At 32.7% G+C, this 20,168-nt stretch overlaps 4 protein-coding genes across 4 annotated transcripts in view; 2 read left to right on the plus strand and 2 right to left on the minus strand.

Annotated features, from left to right (window-relative positions):
* The window catches only part of LOC119834241 (mitochondrial import receptor subunit TOM70), a 5,202-nt gene extending 3,284 nt beyond the window's left edge, over window positions 1-1,918 (plus strand). The window contains exon 2 of the mRNA XM_038358576.1: window positions 171-1,918. Coding sequence (XP_038214504.1) covers window positions 171-324 — 154 coding nt within the window. The 3' untranslated portion in view covers window positions 325-1,918. The remainder of the gene's footprint in view (window positions 1-170) is intronic.
* A 3,022-nt stretch (window positions 1,919-4,940) lies between these two features.
* On the minus strand, window positions 4,941-12,778 carry LOC119834502. The gene is made up of 3 exons (XM_038358888.1): window positions 12,587-12,778; window positions 7,556-7,664; window positions 4,941-7,137 (listed from the first exon to the last, which is right to left on the minus strand). Exons 1-3 carry the CDS (start codon window positions 12,593-12,595, stop codon window positions 5,207-5,209), a joined length of 2,049 nt encoding a protein of 682 aa, XP_038214816.1. The 5' UTR covers window positions 12,596-12,778; the 3' UTR covers window positions 4,941-5,206.
* A 2,976-nt stretch (window positions 12,779-15,754) lies between these two features.
* Window positions 15,755-17,095, minus strand: LOC119834584 (coiled-coil domain-containing protein 97). Its single transcript, XM_038358979.1, has one exon. It carries the CDS (start codon window positions 16,788-16,790, stop codon window positions 15,756-15,758), a length of 1,035 nt encoding a protein of 344 aa, XP_038214907.1. The 5' UTR covers window positions 16,791-17,095; the 3' UTR covers window position 15,755.
* A 629-nt stretch (window positions 17,096-17,724) lies between these two features.
* LOC119834454 (multidrug resistance-associated protein 7) overlaps window positions 17,725-20,168 on the plus strand; it is a 14,131-nt gene continuing 11,687 nt past the window's right edge. The window contains exons 1-6 of the mRNA XM_038358818.1: window positions 17,725-18,560; window positions 18,649-18,766; window positions 18,843-19,004; window positions 19,130-19,379; window positions 19,468-19,732; window positions 19,861-20,098. Of these exons, the coding sequence (XP_038214746.1) occupies window positions 17,949-18,560; window positions 18,649-18,766; window positions 18,843-19,004; window positions 19,130-19,379; window positions 19,468-19,732; window positions 19,861-20,098 (1,645 nt within the window). The 5' untranslated portion in view covers window positions 17,725-17,948. The remainder of the gene's footprint in view (window positions 18,561-18,648; window positions 18,767-18,842; window positions 19,005-19,129; window positions 19,380-19,467; window positions 19,733-19,860; window positions 20,099-20,168) is intronic.

The raw sequence follows: 20,168 nt of genomic DNA on the forward strand, positions 1-20,168 counted from the left end.
ATAGCCATAATAAATCATGAGTCATGACACATCAGCAACAGTTGAATATTTAAGTATGAATAAAAAACATGTTTTAAAAAATATTTTTTTACAATAATTAATCATTAAGGCACATGTACATACATATATTGGTAAGAAAACAACTAAAGCAATATGTTTCATAATTTCAGAGGTAACTTAAGGCGTTCACTGGAGCTTTTCGAGAAAGCTATTGCATTGGCTAAAACAGAACTGGAAATGACCCATTTATTCAGTCTCAAAGATGCAGCCGCTGCACAACTGAAGGTGTCGGAGCGTTGGGGACTAGATTGGACTGTAAGCTAGGCTATTTGCAATTACACAACGAGAACATACTTCAAGTAAATTTATTGTGAATGTCAGAGTAGGGTGGAAAATGTGTTTTCGTTCGATTTTATTTTCCATACTTTAAATTGTTTGCTAAATGTGTATGAGTATATTAATGTAACGTTTAAAAGCTCAAATTGCATTTGATAAAGCCCATCTAATTAATGATGCTTTCATTTCTGTCTGTTGTATATAACTATTAACGTCTAAACCCTACTTTGTATTTTCAAGCCTCGTTGTGAATATGACTAGTTTGTGTTATACCGCCGTTAACTCGCCGCTTATGTAACAATTATTGTGTATTATACTTATGTATATCATATTTGTGTATATTATGCAGTAATATCATCACATTTATATATTTATTGTTGATTTCTACATAATTTAGAAAAATTATGCAAGTGATTTTAATACATTTTTGGTTTTAAATTACATACATGTAATTTTATTATGTTAAAATTGTTAATTTTGTCGCTTTATAATTTACGTATGTTAGAGCGTCATAAATCTCTTATAGAACATACTTCATATTGAAGTTTGTTAAAATTCCTGAAAAAGTTGGCATTTAAATAAGTAGTGACAAAGCTGCTGTAGAGGTTAGGTTGAGGTATTTGATTGATTGAATGACATAATATTAAATGTAATATATATTTATATAAAGTTCTAATTAATATATACAGGATAGAAGTATATTTTATTGCACCTCAAAAAGAAAGCTTTATGACATCATCTCAATGCAGTATGATAGAAATACAATAAAGAAGTTAAGAGTGATTCAACTGTTTTTACTTTCTGACAATTTTCATTAGCGATTATGGTATTTAATTGTATGAAAATAAATATATGCATTGATATTTTAGCATTTCTTCCTCGTAGGTGTTGGAATATAGGATAAATTTTTGGCCATTTATTTGATTAAAATTATCGAAGGTAATTTTTTATGTATATATAAGTAGTTAGTGAGAAAATTAGGAAGCTATAAATAACAACTAGTTACTAGTGATATTTTGTGTACAGAAAATTCATTAGTATGTGTCGCTTATATCAGACGACGTAATAACTGCTTGTTTTACTTTAATGTAAAAAAATGAAGATGTTAGCACATTTTGAATTAAAGTCACAACAATTGTTTAAATTTATGTATGTCCGATTCTTGTTCACTTGAAAAAAATGTTTGTGTAGATTAGTTATTATAGAGTGAAAAAGTAATTTGACAAAATATTTACTTTACTGGGTCCAAGCAAGGCGATCTCAGAGTCCTCACAACAGACTTGAAATTTTGTCCATATGAATGCGTTACGGCGAATGGAGTTACGGCGGTAAACAACAGGTGCATCCAACATGTAAGTGAAGGTGTCGATTAAATTGGTAATTGAATACGTACTAGTCAGTTATGTTTTAACTGTTATCAAATTTTTAGTGTGGCTTAAAGGTAGGGCGCCTACTCACGTTAGATGCACCTTCAAAATGGATTAGTGTTAGTTTGCTAATATGGTTCTACAAGTGTTGTTACCTCACCGATAGTGAATAGTTATCAATTTATGAAAACTTCAAATATATACAATTAAAAGCTTCTGGTTGTTTTACTATTCAGCTAGTTTTAATTGAACCCTTGTATATTTACACAGACAAATTTTTATGAGATTTTATAAAGATACCTATAGGTATAATCACTTCAAAGTTAATTGAAATTTAGTATCTATTCTTACTCATATTATAAATGCGAAAGTAACTGTCTGTCTGTTACGCTCTCACGCCTAAACCACTGAACCGATTTTGATGAAATTAAGTATGAAGATAGAACTGAACTTGAAAAAGGACATGATACTTTTTATCGAGAATAAAATGGGTAGAAGGGGAAATAGGGCATGAAAGTTCGTATTGTCAAACCGATTTGGATGTAATTTGATATGAAGATAGAGCTGAACTTACGACGAAAGGACATACCATACTTTTTAATGCGAAAAAAGGTAGAAGGTTTAAATAGGGGACGAAAGTTCGTATGGAAATTCTATCTTATTGTCAACGCGTTACGGGACATATTATAGTCTAGACCTTGGGAAAGACTAGGCTACTCCTTACTATGTCGCGCAATATAACCGACTTCTAAGCGGGCAGAAAGATACTTGGAAAATATTAACTAAATATTATACGCAGGGGGCAACAAGACAGATAATTGGAATAATTTGGCCAAAATTGAGAGACTTAAGGTCACAACATGAGTATATATAAATTTATGTTAATGTTGTGCCACTATATCGTTAAGCACAGCTAAAAATCTTAAGTTAAAAATGATGTGATAATCCCATTCAAAAATGACTTACATAAACACACTGAAATGAAACAACGTGAAATAGCAATATATGTATATTAAATCAGGCTTTTTAATCTAGATGGTTTTAGCAATGAATTTATATACACAAATATGGCTCATCTATATATGTATTGAGAAAACATCAGGTTTATTGTGCTTTAACGGTACATTTAGTCATAAAAGTTACGGTGAAGACCCCTTAAATAGAAAAACGTATTTCCCTGCGAGCCAGGGAAATGAAGCTAAATTACGTTGCTCTTCGACGATATTTTGTAAAGGTAAGATTAGTAATTAGTTATAACTCAGAAGCTAGTAAATTCCCGAGTGGACGTGGTAACCAATCACAAATACAATTATATTGCACTTGCTCGTATTTTATAGGGCTTTAGAGAATCGGTTTACTAGCAATCGGCTACATTTCCTCATCCTAATTGTAAACCGAATACGATAAAATCTTTATATTTCATTTTCATATTATAAAATCTCTTCCTCTTTGTTGACGAAACAGAATAAAGCTAACAACGATTATTTGTCTATCATTAATACTTGTCATTTTATATACAAATGTAGTTTATAGATTTTTGTCGATAAATATTATGTATATTGTGTTTATTTTTATACTATTACTATTCTTATGTAAAGGATCTCTCAGCCTTTTATGTTTTAATTGTTCCACCACGCACCGCGATACACCCGGTTGTTCAGGAGATTTCGCGAAACCATTTATCGGTTTCAATTCAACTCGCTATCTATTGATTAATTGCACCGGAGGTGTTACGTTTCAAATAAGTATTTATTTGTTGTCGATTCCATAGTATATCATGCCCATAATGTGTTGGAATTTAGGTCCATCGTCCGTTGATACTATACACGGAAATACTCTGGCACCCGTATCTGCATAAGAAATCGGAAAGTTTCCCACTTTGCACCTATTGATTGATACAAGGAAAAGATTTCAATACATTTTTAAACCGCAAATGATAGATTGTACATACATATTTATTGATTTAAGATTATTTCACGTTAATATTTTCAGTTACATAATTATGTAATTGAATATTAAAACTTAAACGTTAAGGTGCAATTATTTTTGTCTGTTGTTCGGAATCCAATTAAAAAATTGGTTAATTACCGAATCAATAGCCACGTGAATGAATAAAAATGTTATATGTTCCTCCATGAGTCTCCCATTAAAAATGTTAGTGATTTAGGACATGTTTTCTGATTTTTATTATAATGGATTTAATTTTGTATAGAAAACACAATGTGCTTCGTGCGATCATGGACTGCCCGAGCAAGACATGCTTGGATAGTGCAACGTGGCTGTTACGAGACCAGCAAAAATGATTTCTTTCCTAGAACCATGACTATTCCTACTAGAGCTATGGCTTGTAAACATGAAAGGTTCAGAATATTTATTTACAATTATCCTCAAAACTGAAACTGTGCACGGCAGGCGCCGATTTTCTTTCCTTCTAAAGAATTTCCTTTTTATTTAAAATGAAGTATTTAAGCTCGTGAAGTTCATTCTGTCGTTTCCGAATTTTAAATGGTGTAGTTAAACTGATTTTTTATCTTAAAAGTGTTTGTAGAAACACTTGTTGCAATCATCCTGATAATTAATACTTAAGCACCGTACTACTTACGTTACCAAAAGCTTCATTTTAAAATAAGATTTATCATGAGATCTGTTATATGTAATAAAACCCATCTATTTCAGGCTACCGGATGCTGAGTATAAAGTTTGTTTTTGTCAAGCTGACTGGTGCAATACTGGATCAACGTATTATGGTTTCCAATTTATATTTTCAATGTCAGTAGTTATCCTTTTGATTTATTATCAGAAACTGTCATGATTTGTTAATGAATGAAATACCATGGAATTGTTAATAGCCTTTATACACGATCTGATAGTTAATGTGAACTGCAATAAACGTTGACTTTATCGGTTTATAAGCAGCTTTCACTTTATCTAAGTTGCCTGAGTCTATTTCTACGAAAAGGATGGTAAAAACTATGTGTTAGTGGGCCGCGTCCGCTGCACCGCATATATCTTTTTTGTGGAAACGTGTCAATGCAAGCCTATATAATTAGAAAAATATAAAATTTTCTCTATTCCTTGGAACCTTGGTAATGACTCGGAGTAAAACAGTTAAATACCTAAAGTATTTCTGAAAAGAAGAATAGTCAATACGATGATTGGTGTTTATTAATGAAAAATAAAATTTTAAATTACTAAGTATTTATTAAGAATATAAGTCTTAATATGTTTTACAATAAATAATCATGAATTAATCTATTTCAGTTTTCACTTTTTATTCATTAACAGTGTATAATACTACCTAAATAATTAAAATATGTTATAAAGAGAGCATATCTGGAAGTATCGATTTTATGGAATAAGGACGGTGGGATTTCACTATTTACTTAAACCGTTATCTAATATGCTTTACACATATTATTATCTACTAGAATTGTTCCAACTCGTATCATGTTGATAATAGATAATATTATTAATTTACTAATTTATTTGCTACCCCTTTTATTTCATCTCTTTTGGTAATTACGTTCTTCATTGTCCTCTTTGAAAGCATCTTTTACTGCAGTAGCTACATCTCCTGTAATTGCTTTAGCTATGAAACCAGTTATACCGGTATCATTTTTACGCGTTTCAAAAAATTTGTACACAAAATCTTCTAAAGTATCGTCATCAAAGGGAATAAAGTCACTTAAATCGACCTGTCGTCTATCTCGTTTTAAATGTTTCTTTGAAAGAGAATAATTGTTTTCATCACTTTCTACAATACCTTTTCTATAAATTTCTACAGGTACTTTACTTCCATCGCTGACGTCATACTTTATTCCCACATCCGCTTCCTGAATTTCTATTGAACCAACACCAGCGTCTATTAAAGCTGTCAAGTTTTGTGATCTACCTGATCTTGAATTTTCATTACTGTCTATTTTTTTGTGATTTTTATCCTTTATGGGATGTAAATGTTTAACTTCATTTGTTTCATGAGGTTTTGATATATCACTGTCTGTGATGGCGTTAGATGCCGGGTTGGGCTTTGATCCATAGGTTTTGACTTTGGAATGACCTTGTATAATTAAATACATCGGAGTTGCTTCAGTTGTTTGTTTAATATCTTGGAATTGCTCTGTAGTCGGCGTTAGTGGCGTAGTATACCGCATATGAAGATATGGATCATGAGTTTGTAAATGTTGCTGATTTTCATTTAACAAAGAATTAAGAATATGTGGATTAACATGATAGGGTTGTTTGTGTGAAGGTGTACTTAGTGTTTGACTTACGGGAGGCGGTGGTTGCATCGTTTGCATGATTTCTAGATTTACCCCTTCTTCGGTTGTATGATCTTTAAACACTTGTATATTTTCAGAAGCGTGAGCATATAGATTATCTTCGGGTCTATCTGGATCAGCAACCATAGGCATTGACATCATAGCGCCTAGCATATCAACAACACTCGGCTGTGGTCTTGCAGTGGAGTTGTAGGTTGACTGTGACTGTCGAATGTAATTCGTCGTTATTTCTTGCGTATCACTTTCAGAATAATTAACCTGTGACTCTGTTGTAACTTCATCACTGGATTCTTCATATGACCATGTTTCGCGAGAATCTGTTGTGGTTGTTTCTATTGGTGGTAAGACTGTAGGTAGAAATGTTGCCAATATCTGTGTTTTTTCCGTTGGTGGCGCTTGCTCTGTCTCAGTGTAGGAGGGTTTATATAATGTATTTTTAGAGACCTCTTTGATACGTTCACTATGTGGTATTAAATTATGCAAAACATTACGACTATTTTCTTCATTTAGCGGTGTTGTAGGGCCCCATCCAGCATAATCGCTACTAACAGTGTTACTGGGTACAGTTTGAGTTTTATTAAAGTTTATAAACCATGTTTGATTTACGTCTGTTGCTTGATATATAAGGTTAGCTTCCTGAAGAGCAAATGAAGTTATCAACTCTGGCGCTGAAACAGTATATCGTGGAGGTAGAGTCGCCTCTACTAAACTTGCAGTTGTTGTTGGTCGTGGAAGCTTAGTTTCATGATGCAAAAATAAGGATGGCTTATATCCTGCTGGTGGTGGTGGTGGGGGTACTAAAATTGTCATTGGGTAATGCTCGTTAAATTTGTATTGAAAGTCTTCATACTTAGGTGGTGGTGCTGGTGGGGAAAGATGATGTCTCCTTGGAGGAATGGGAGGTCGTGACGATACACTTGGTTTTCGTGAAGACACTCCTAAAACTAAAACTTCAGATTTTTTCTCCGGAAAACGTTCGTGTTCGTGCCGGGTATCATCTGCCCAGTAATGAACTTTCTCCAACATTGGTGGTTCGTAGTCATAAGTGGGATCATTTCGTAATGGATCCCCACGGCCAGTTAGTGGCTTCCATTGTTCAAAATCCATGCGTGGAGAAAAAATTGAAGCGATGCTACTGAGACTGTCACGGGGATCTGAAAATTCGTTTAAATATGTTAAAAATCTAAACTCTATGTCTTTGTATGTGGTAGTCGAGCACGCTTCGGCACGAATTGGGCCAGCTCGCACCGGGGCAGTACCACACCCCCACAGAAAGAAGACCGGCGTGAAATAGCATACCCCTGTGTTTCGTTCGGTGAGTGAATGAGCCGGAGGCCCATATCATCTTCCTTACCCTTCCCAGTTGTTTCCTTTATTCCTCTCTTCAATCCTTTCCTAATCCCTTTCCAATTTGCAGTCAGCAATCCATTTGAAGAGGCGTAAGGTCTGCAATCGACCTTACACCTCTCATGTTCATGGGCGGTGGTAGCGCTTACCAGCTCCATTGACGACTATGACATAAAAAAATTAGGATAATACATTGACAACCTACAAATATAATAATACACTTACTTGACGCATTTGGTATTTGAACTTGTTTATACAAGGGTGTGACTGGACTGGGATCTTGTCTGGAGGTTTGTAGCAAAGCAACAAACAGAAGTATATTGAAGCTTCTGACCTACAAATAAAAAAATTCTTGCATTTATAAAATTGTTATAAAAAGAAGAATTTTTTATATCGGTCCAGTAGTGCTGTCTCACTCTCACACAACTCTTCAGCATTACATTATTGGAAAGTACTAGCTGCGTCCCGCGGTTTCACCCGCGTAAGTCCGTATCCCGTAGGAATGTCGGGATAAAAAGTTGCCTATGTGTTATTCCAGTTGTCCAGCTATCTACGTACTAAATTTCATTGCAATAGGTTCAGTTGTTTACATTGTTCAGATTTCCATAAAATTTTATTGGTATACCTAAATTACATTTATCACTGATTTTAATACTTCTATTTATAGAATAGCCTAAATAAGGTATTTTTAACACGCAGCGTACACATTACACTAGCTGGTTGTAATTGGTATATCTAGGTATAACATTAAGTAACTCTTCGGTAATACAATACAAAAAATAAGAACTTTTCCAGATTGTCTGAAAGCAAGCGAACGACCGAACCGAAAAACGCATTTAATTATTTTCAAAATAATAGTTGGTCGCATACCCATAGCGGTTTTCGTGTAATTAGAGCGGTGGTTGGTTAGTAACCGTTTTTTGGGCACGCAAGTCGCTCGTTAAAATACCGAGCGGCGTGGCAGGAAGAAAGACGAGCTAATTTAATATTATAACCATCCTCCTTGTTTATGTATGCGAAATACTTGACCTCGATTACTTATTATGGAAAAATGTAGATATTGGTCAAAACATAATGACTGAAAGGTATTTATGTTAATGAGCGCGGCACTTGTATCCCAAAATTGTTTCTGAAATCCTAATAACGGCTATTTATTGCGTCGTGTTCTTGGGGCGTAATTTTTCAAACTCAAATTAAATTATTTATCTATTTATTCAAAGAATAATCTTCTCAATATCGTATTTTCATATAACAGCGGTAAGAATAGTTTCTTCTCGAGAGAAAAGCCAGCAAAGAACAAAACAGAATACAAAAAAATGTCAAACAAAGATTTTAAATTCACACTTTTCACACTTTGTCTCCTAGCATCCCGCAAACAGTTTGACCGTACTACCTATTACATATTTACTTAAAAAACAAGTTCGCAGTTTTTTTTTATTAATTGCAACGCGTGCACTCAAGCGATAAATTTTAAAATATATGAAAACGATAACTCACCCTGTTCATGTTACATAAGTGCCGAAAATGTAATTTTTAATATAATCATGTAATAAATGGTATTAAAGATAACATACTACATATACTGTAGTATGAATTTCATGCGAAATAGTGAGAAGAGAGCTGCTAAGTGCTGACGGACATCCAAATAAGAGCAAAATGTCACATTATTTAATTATTTATGATACAACACAAGCTTGGTTTTTTAAAATACAGACTCATAATAATCTTGTCTAAGCATAATGAAACAGGATCCCTAAAGTATGATAATAAAATGTTTAATTGATAAGGGATCTACGTTTTAGAATAAATCGGTATACCGTATACCCACGAACAAGTCTGAAACATAAATGTCAGTTACGTTTCTCGCCGATGCAAAACAACAACCAATTTTTCGAAAGTTTTAATTATTATTGTTTAAACTCCACGCACATTTTCACCAATGGGAAATGTGACTAGGACGTCGATTATCACCAGGACACGATGGATACGCAGCAAACCGTAGTGAAAGCGGTGCGTGCGGCGAATCACTAACTTGCACATTACACGACAGGAATCAGGCTGAGGCGTTTTGCATCTAATTTATCTTCCCATTGTCCTTTCACTATCTTATATCATTGCACTTCCTCAGTGTTTACGTGAATAAGATAATTCTCCCATATATTCGTATTTCGGGTGTTTCAGACGAGTGTAGTTGCATAACCCGTAAATAGTGATTTTGTGATGCAAAAGCGAACGAGCGACTTATGAAATTAAATTTTTACGTGTATAACTTATACATATATGAAAACAGTAGAACTTAATTCACCCCGAACAGTGAAGGGAAATTTAAATTAAGAAAATCTGTATGTTGAAATAGAATGATCAAAGATTTAGTAGAATTTAATTAAAGTACCTATCATCGTGTGTAATTAGTTCCAATTTCTCACGTTATTTTATATATAAAATTGTCGTGTCATAATGATAGTTTCCATAGCCCTCCGAAACGGCTGGACCAATTCTCATGAAATTTTGTGTGCATTTCGGGTAGCTCTCCGATACAACAAACGTCTTTTTTCATATTCCTAATAGATAAGAGTAAGGCACAACAGCGTTTGCCGGGTCAGCTAGTAACTCAATAAAAAAATTAAAACGTACATTTTAACTGTACATGATAACAATGTATCGAACAGCTGTTCTAAAATATGAATTATACCAAAGTTTGAAATATATTGCATACGTTACTGCGAGTATGTGCTTATAAATCAATAATAAAACACCGATGGTCAATACGTTAAAGAACAAACATTTGTATAGACACGTCAACTTTCCATTTCTAAGATATTGTGGTTAACCTGATCCTCTTCTATCCACTATCGGTATGAAATTAATATCAATATCATACGTTATTTGTGCACGAGTGAAAACGATGGTGGTGTGTCTCGAATATTTAGTTACATTGTCAAGGTCTAGAAAGCTCATGCTTTTAATAATATTTTCCTGTTTATCATACAAGTTTTATCATGGTCATCATTTTTATTTTTATTAATATATAAGTATCAATCTAAGATAAAAAGTATGAACTCAGATATTCCCTTTTAATTTGTTTACGTTGAAATAAAAATATCTATTGTCAAATGGTGATTAATTTCTCGTGTAAATTTCTACAAAGCCGAGTTTTATTTGTTTTTCCATATTTAGATCTTTTATGAATTAGATACGAATACATACTTATCTCCCAGTATTTTTATACATCTACCAGCTGACCCCGCAAACGCTTTTCTGCCTTACTCTTATCATTTAAGGGTAAAAATAGATGTTACTGTCTCAGACCTACCCGATGTAGACACAATAATTCATGAGAAACGGTCCAGCCGTTTCGGAGAAGTATGCTACTGACATTGTAACACGAGGATTTTTTGTACAAACATAACATCCATATGCAAAATAGGTATACTTGTTAAAATTAGAAAACGTTAGGTAAATCTATTGTCTTGATGACAGAGATTCAATTAAGCATCACGTAAGATTATTTCATTGTCTGGAAAACAAAACTCGTTTTCGTGAGTTTTGAATGACCGCACACGCACATATAAACTTGTGGCTATCTATTTATTTGGCAGTGAAAGTTTAAAGGTATTATTTTTAACATCCGATTGATAGGCGATACGAGACAGAGCTAGCCACAGAGGCGTGGGAGCGCGCCAGCAGACCGAGTGGCGCCACGGGCGTTTTGACAACCACGACTACCGACGCTGCCTCTGGGCATCATGATTCTGTAGCTTATGAATTGCGATGATCCACTTTAGCTGGGAGTTCTCTAATATCTAGAGCCGCATAATACTCGACTTTACTTACATTGATCCTTCAAAACAATTGAGAATAATTGAGATGCGATTATACCATATTCGTTATTTAACCAGAGGAAGCGGTTACGGTTTTACAATGGCTCGGTCGCAGCGGATAATGCAAGTATGTTATTTATTACAGAAGCTATTCACGTTTCACCATAGTAGGTGTATTGTAGCTTTCCAAATGAAGTGATAACTCAACCATTATTAACTCAGTAAGCCTGACAACGGCTTATTACTACAAAAAAGGTACCCCTGTGCCTCCTCTATGAAAATATATATGTAGATTGGTATCATCAATACTATTTTATATTGTTTGATAGGAATTTGTTGTCATTTGCCATTAAATAGATCCATTTTAGAATCCGGAGAGATAGGTACCTCCCTCCAGTTGGTGCCCTGTTTGTAGAAAATAATTATTTAAAACACTGCTATGTTAAAAAACATATTTTAAATTTTCAGAACCGATTAAACTATTTACTAATAATTATTGTATCTTCGAACAAAGGCTAAATTAATAATTTTCAGCGTTATCACTGGCCGTAGATTATATGACATGTGTGGGTGCAAGAGGAAAGAAATATGAACACTTTCACATGTTTTATGTGTCGATGACCAGTCGGCACTTCTAAGGTAAAGATGAACCCACGCGTCTCTTGTCTACAAGCCGGCGACACTATTAGTTACTGACGATTGTTTTTACGAGTTACGATGTAACTGCTCACTACCTAATTAACCATTACTTTATGGGCATTGATCACTATGATATGTAAGCCTCTCTTTCCCTATATTTCCATCTCTTCATAAGTAAATATTATTTAGTGTTGCTCTTTGGTGATAAAATTTGAAATTACACCACTGAGTCCGAAATTAATTTAAAGCAATCTAAGCTTTACATATAAGTGATTAATAGTTTCATATTCTTTTAATTTAATCAAATAAACCTAACAGTATAAGTGATTTCTTGTTTTTTTTTATTTATTTAATGTCGTTGTTATTTAAAATAATAATATATGTACATATCTAGTATAAGTTCCTAGGTTAAAATAGTATATTTAGAGAATCATTAATTTAATTGATCTAGACTGAAAATTAAAATTTTGTTTATAATTTCTGCTCTATGTTTTAAAGTTTTTAAAAGAAATAAATAGAGACTGTTCTTATCATATATATATTGTTTATTTATAAACTTATGTTTTTAAGTACTGCACAAGTATAGACATCGGATTGAGATTATTATTATACTTATTCTCCGCATTTAAATTTGTATGAGAGCATAATCATTTGTTGCCTGGAAGAGATTATAAAGTTAGCGAACAGTAGCCTACTGTATGTTCACATGTAAAGGCTTTTTATGAATTACTTGTGTTTGACAAGTACAATGTATTTAAAAATAAAAAAGATAAAAATATACAAGTATGTTACTTACCAAACACATTTTAATTATTTTAATGAATCAATGCACAAACACGACACACCACATGAAGGCTCGGACACAATAAGCTGTGCGCGTTTTCCGTACGATGTCTGCAGGCTGTCTGACCAACTGTCATAACGCATAGGACTCGTTCAAAGCTATTGTCTTGGTACACTGTGAGGTATTGCCTGGTCTGGGTATATGGACTGTGATTTATTCGATACCACCCGTATAAGAAGCTTTTTATAACCGGCTTAGCTAGATGATAAACAATCTACTCATTCATTTAACAATATTTAAACTTGGAACCTTTACAGTATGCATTCTTTAGGCCCACAATACACTCCAGAAAAAAAAAACAAATAAAAATATTTTTTAGCATGTAAAATTATATTTATTCTAGATTCCATTCTCTAAAACTTGTTGTGTCATCGCATCACATCTGATTAATGCCGTCCTTTTTTTCTTCTAATAGAGATTATATTCCTAATTATAGTTCACTTTAGATACATACGCAAATAAATTTTACGGGATGCGGTAAGCAGATTAAATAGATTTCCAAATGTTCACTTTTAAACAAATATCTCCCGTTAATTTAGAAAGCATTGTATGCAAATTTACTGGTAAATTTTACTAACGCGGAATAAGTAAAACACCTCGTCGTTATATAAACAACTGATCCAATACCAAGGAACGTCAGAAAACAACCTCAGAACAACCTTAGACTCATTTCTGACCACAAACACTGTTTTACTTGTCAGGATGCACAATTTGTCGTTTTATGCTAAAACTAGCTGCGTCCTAGGTTTACTAGGTTTCACCTGCGTAATTCTGTACCCCGTAGGAATATCGGGATAAAAAGTTGCCTATGTGTTATTCCAGTTGTTCAGCTATCTTCATACCAAATTTCATTGCAATCGGTTCAGTAGTTTTTGTGTGAAATACAGACCATCCTCACAAACTTTCGCATTTATAATATTAGTAGGAAGTAGTATAGGATATGATAGTGCAAGTAAATTTTAAAATACTGTTTTATTTATGAACAAATGTAGGGATAATTTTATTTTAATAACGTTATGGACCTAAGTACAATATCCTGTTTTATATTAGATATTTAGGTTAATAAATGATCATACATTTATCTGACGTATGCATGTTACATGTTTACTTAAGGTTTTTCATTTTATTTTTGTTATATTAATTCATGCGTCGGTGACATGTGCCTTTGCTTTATGCTTATCTCTCATATCTATCGTCTATATATTTCCGATAATAAGTATTAAAAATACCTACTTTGTTATCTAGATGTTGTGTAATTTTTTAAATTGCGAGTTCATATAAGACGAATGTTGATGAGCAATTAAGGACCCCTATTAGGTAGGTTACCCTACATAAGTAAGAACTAAATTTTGTAATCACTTTCTATTGTAACAATACATAACGATGATGTAATATTTCATTATTTATGAACCTAACAATTATTACAGGGCAGCATGGGTAACATACGTTACAGTATAAGGATATTGCAGCTATAAAAAGAGCATTAAAGTTGTGTTTGAATGTAAAAAAAATTCACAGTTTTCATTGTTTGTCTATCATAGTCACAAAAGCCGTTCACTGAATAAAAGTACTTTTAGTGTATGAGATGTATGAGATGTATTTATCGATCATCCCTGGTTTAGACTTTAGAAACCCCTAAATTCCGACCTTCAAGGCATTCAAGCAGCACAAGTTATAAAAGTTTTATTATGATAATTATAAAAATGATATATAATCACAAAATTATGCTTGAAGTGTCGTCTAGGCATAACCACACGCATTCATTAATATTAGAATGACCATCCCTTTTGCAAGTAAAAGTACCTAATGAATTAACACTACGAGCATACAAGTTACTAATACTTAGTGGCGACAAAGCTTCCGGAAAATTTCACCGACACAATGACATAGTTCTGATTGTTATTTTATACATATCTAAGTAGGAACAAGCTTACCTAAAATTAATTTAAAGAGCATAAATATTTCAAACTAGTGTTTAAAACACTATCCTAGTTGCTATAATAAATTATAATAATTATTAAATAAAATACATTACTGAATACCGGCTACTGAGCGCATAAATTACGCCGAAAAAGTTATTAATTTCAATTTTAAAAAAATCACAGTAAAACGGTTAACGGAACAGGCCGGCAGGGTGAAGCGAACTGTGAGTACCAGAAATGATTATTAAATTGATGACATGACTTCAATTATTACCTAAGTAATTAATAGCGTACCTACTGAGTTAACATACAAAATTATCCCTCAACCTTATCCGTTACAAAGAAATCAATGACATTGTACCTATACCTGTAGATGAAGAGTTTGTTTGTTTATTTACTTAAACGCGTTTATCTCATGAACTGCAAGGATTTCGATGAAATTTGTTAGAGATTGTTTGAGACTAGATCCGAGAATAGACTGTTTATTTCTCTGGCTACGGACGGAAAGCTAGATATGAATATAGAAAATCATTAGCTAATCTGTCCGCAATTGTATTAAAATTCTCAAATAATAATATGAAATTATACATGTACTTAATTTTATGTATGTATTTACGGTACTTAGCTTATCTTTAAGAATACGATTAAGAAAGTAATATTTCTTTGCGATACTTACAATAGGTTCAAGTGCTAAAATCGCAAAATTAAGAATAACTGTTTCATTAAAATCAAGGTTCTTGTTTTTTTGTTATAGCGAGCAACTGAGCTTTTGGTTCGCCTGATGGTAAGCGATCACCACCGCTCTAGAACATTCGCAAAGGTATTGCTCAGTATATAAGTGCAAAGGATTAACGACTGGAAATAAGGATGATGATACTTGTTTGTTCTACCAACTTATGGGTAATGGGTATCCATGTAAAAAGCAATTAATTGAATCATTATAATGCTTTCAACTTGTTGTTTTTAAATAATAAATGTAATTTTAGAACTTTTAACAAATACAAGCTATCATTTATAAAGCAACCAGGACAGCTGAAACAAATATAATTAAAATGTAATATATATATATATATCCGCTTTTATTCATATTTGTTAACATAAAATTGTTTTTATTAAATTATTATTAACCATTACCAATATAAACATATAGTGAAATGTGTTAATGATAAATGTATTAAGACTAATACAAAAAAGCTCATTTAGGTTTTATTCAATTTATTTGAGATGTGTTGCATGAATACATCTAAGGGATCACTACCATTATCATTAGAGTTTTTTGAGGAGTATTCCTGTATTAATGTCATGTGCTCCTCCAATGTTTCACTGTCATTCTGTTCAGAATCAAAATACTTATCTTCTGCATCTTGTGATATTTGTTCAAGATCATCATAATCTTCATTGTTATCAACATTGTTGTAGTCAAAGTCAGTGTCTCTTCCTTCTATGAAACTGCTGTACATTTCTTGGTAAAACTCTTCTCGTAATATTCTCTTTTCATTTGCATTTATCATTGTTTGTTTTCTTATCTCTGGTGTGTAAGTATCTTTTGTATCAGGAACATCAAAGTCTCCCCACTGCTTCTTCTTGATACTGTTTTCTTTTTCTTGTGTTTGGTTATTATTTATTGAATGATTTGAAGTAGACTCTTTGTCCTCATCAAGCATTTGTACATTTTTTACTTCTCTCATCTGGTTACGATCTACCGTCTCCAAAATTAAGCCTAGCAGTGTCAAGTTGTCACTGTCTACTGCATCCCTCTCCTGTATTTCTTCATCCAATAAGTACTGTCCTACTAACTGTTCATACAGTAATGGATTTCTGTACATCATTTCTTTTTCACTAAAATAATCTGTTTCTTCTTGTAGTTTTTGGAGTGCTTTATATCTTCTATTCCTTATTCGTTTACTTCTACTTTCCTCAGAATGATAGACTTTAAGATGAGATACACATTTATTAAAATCTTGATTATCCTTGTAAATACTCAATGTTTCAAAATATTGTAAATGATTAGGAGAGAGAAATTTGCCAAATTGCATAAGAAACTGTGTTGGTGACTTCAAGTACAAGTTGTGAGCGTAAGCTGTTTTATCAACAGTTTTTAGATTATTTTCATTAGGGTGTGAATTTTTAAATGTTATTTCAGCACACCTCACTAAATAGTCAATAATATCATGTATAGGGTCAAAGTCATTGTCATCAGTATATTCATTGATGTCACTATTATTCTGAGTCATTATATTTATATAAAAAAAAACAATTGCTATAAAAATGCTTTTTGATTATGATTGATTATGATTGGATAGAAATTAGTAATTTGTTTAAATCTGTGCTACAATTTTCAAAAGTAAAGGTTCTAGTATCATCACCCCTTGGATGTGGTTATTTTCTTCTTGTTGGCTTTAGTTGTATTTTGAGGTTAAGGATATAGAAACAATATATATTTTTTGTTTATAAATAATCAATAAATAGAAAATTTATATTCATAAATTAGCTACGAACGACAGCCAACGTTTTCAATTACGACTGCGTCATTCCTAAAATTGACAGTTGACAATTGGGCCTGATTGGCACAGAGTACAATATTATGTTCATTGTGGTATTACCTACTTTTTACAAAAATAATATTTTCACTATATTCATCGCAATAAAATTTTCAGGTACGAAGTAATAAAATTTTCTCCTTCGTATAATATCATTTAATTTTATAGTCTCAGGTTGTTACTTACAAGTAGGCAAAGAGAGTTAGTACTAGACTGTATAAAAAGGCAGTGCTGGCTTTTAAATCACAACCGCGTGGTTTTGTGTACTACGGCAGTGCAATAAGGTCAATTTTACAAGACACACTAAGATTTTGAATCGAATCGAATTTTCGTTACCTGTATCATGTGTGAAACATTGGCATAAACAATGAAAAGATCATTTCGTTAAATAACTATGCATTAATTAGATGTATTAAAAGAATCAACAAAATACCACTATATTTAAAATAATTCAAACATGACAATTAATCACTTCATTACAGTTTCCTCATTAAATTTACGTAATTACTGTAACTTCAATCTCATTCGATCCTGTCGACATATCCCAAATAAATATTTTGCTCTCTGTGCAAATCAATTTAATGTTTGACAGTTGTCAATTTGGTAACTCGTTTGTCAAATGTCACTTCAACATATTTTGTAATTTTGTACCTGAAATTCTGAACTGTGAAAGAAGTAAAGTGTTAGAAGCCGCTACCATTTCGTTATTTATACTTTGTGAAGGCATCTTATCAAATTGATTATTCACATATAATGGTACAATGTTTCGTTTTAAGCAAGTAGTGTATTTTAATATTTACTGCTAAAAACAAAGTTTTTTAATATGAAAGTGCTACGTGTTTGTTAGTAAACATGAGTGTATTTACAAATTTTTCATTGAAATGGGAAGATATGTGTGGCCCTTTGGGTCTTCATATATGGAACGACACTACGAAGGACTTCGGGATATGTTTTCAAGAATTATTTTTACAGATACCCACCTATTGTTTATTAGCTATCATATCTGGTTATTACGTAGGGTACAGAAGGGATTGGGTAATACGAGAAAAAGCACAAGAACGTGCTATTATGTTACGTAGTTTTGTAGTACTTGCCTTAATGTTGACTCCAATAGTGCAACTATATATATTTTTGACTACGAAAAACTTTGTTTTGTACCCCATTGATTATTTTACGGCGGGTGCATCCTGTTTATCATGGCTTGTACATTTTGGTTTTGTGCTAGCCCTAAAACACCGTTTGGGTCAAAGTTCTCGTGGGCCTTTGACTATTCTATTGTTATGGAGTGCAACATTAATACTAAGTATAATAGATTTACGAAGTACTCTAATTAATGGAGATCCACCAGCATACAGCATCGCAACCCTGTGCTGTCATGCACTATACTTTTTAACTTTGTTACCTGCAAGTGATTCAAGACCAACATTTTATTCTCCATGGCTTGTGGGATCACAACATTCTCATGTAAGTTTACATAAATTGTTATCATCATTTTTAGTTATCCCTTCATTACAATGTTTAATAACAATATTTACCCATATCCAATTTTTAGAGTGAATATACTCCATTACTTCCACACATTGATGAAGGCATCTTAGGAACTGCTATGCAAGGTGCAAGTTGTTTTGCTAAACTTACATTTTCTTGGGTAGATCCTCTCCTAAAAAAAGGTACTTATTACATTTCATATTAATAAGTTTAACTGCAAAAAAATGACCATTTCAACATAATATTTCACATTTTAAGGTACAGAGAATAAATTATATGATCTGGATGAACTACATGATATTCCTGCTACATACAGGTGTTCATATGTTGGGGCTAGAATCGATAGGGCTCTTATTGGTAATGTAGACAATTTTCAACAATTTGCAGAAGTACCTCATGAACCATTCATAGGACCTGGGGGTAAGTTTATAAAAACCTTTTTATCTAGAAAACCAAAAATTCTTCAAAATCATTTATTTCTGTATGGTGACACTAAATGCAAGCTCCCATTACTATACAGCAATAATCTAATGCACATATTTAAGGTTATGGTGCAACTGGTGAAACTAGGCCTCAAGTGTCAACACCTGTGACACCTGTATCTAGAGTACTACTTCGGCCACTACGGCGTCAAAATGTTTCCTTATTAAGAGCCCTTCATAAATGTTTCGCATTTCAATTCTATGGGATTGGTATACTGAAATTAGCATTTGACATGGCTGGATTTGCTGGACCTATCCTCCTTAATAAGTTGGTGAAATTTGTTGAAGACGAAAGTATTGATCAGCATTATGGGTATGACCGAATTTATTCTAATTTTTATTTAAGTTTCAGAATTACACTTTGAGTGTTTGCAAAATATTTTATTCTATATTTGTTTTAGATACATTTATGCTTCATTACTGTTGGCGTCTGCACTAATTGCTGCATTTTGTAATGTGCATTTTAATTGGCTTATGACAATCATTGGAATAAAAATGAGAGGGGCCATAGTATCCACAATCCTCAGAAAAACTCTTAGTGTGACATCCACAGAACTTACAAATAAATTTAGTTTTGGGGAAATTACTAATTTCATGTCCACAGACACTGATAGGATTGTTAATTCATGTCCAAGTTTTCATGCTTTGTGGAGTATACCATTACAGGTAAAAATACGTTATTCATAAGTTATTAACGAAGCAGTGCAAATTGTAAGAAAATTAACCATTTAATTTTTAGTTTTATAGCATTGAAATGCTTTATAAATTAGTTTAACTATGTATTACTATTTCAGTTGGCTATAACTCTATTTCTTCTATATGATCAAGTCGGCGTATCCTTCTTGGCTGGTGTTGCGTTTTCTATAATTCTCATACCTATAAATAAATTGATCGCGAACAAAATCGGTAAATTAAGCACAGAAATGATGAAACATAAAGATACGCGTGTGAATCTGATTTGCGATATGATAAGAGGAATTAGAGCCGTTAAAGCTCATGTATGGGAGGACTATTTTATTGACAGAGTATCTGGTAAGATTAATTTTTTCTATTTATATAGATAACTAGCAAACCCCGCGAACTCCGTTTCGCCGCCAGATGG

This window comes from Zerene cesonia, chromosome 19, assembly GCF_012273895.1.
Source record: "Zerene cesonia ecotype Mississippi chromosome 19, Zerene_cesonia_1.1, whole genome shotgun sequence".
In the NCBI taxonomy this organism is placed as follows: Eukaryota; Metazoa; Arthropoda; class Insecta; order Lepidoptera; family Pieridae; genus Zerene; species Zerene cesonia.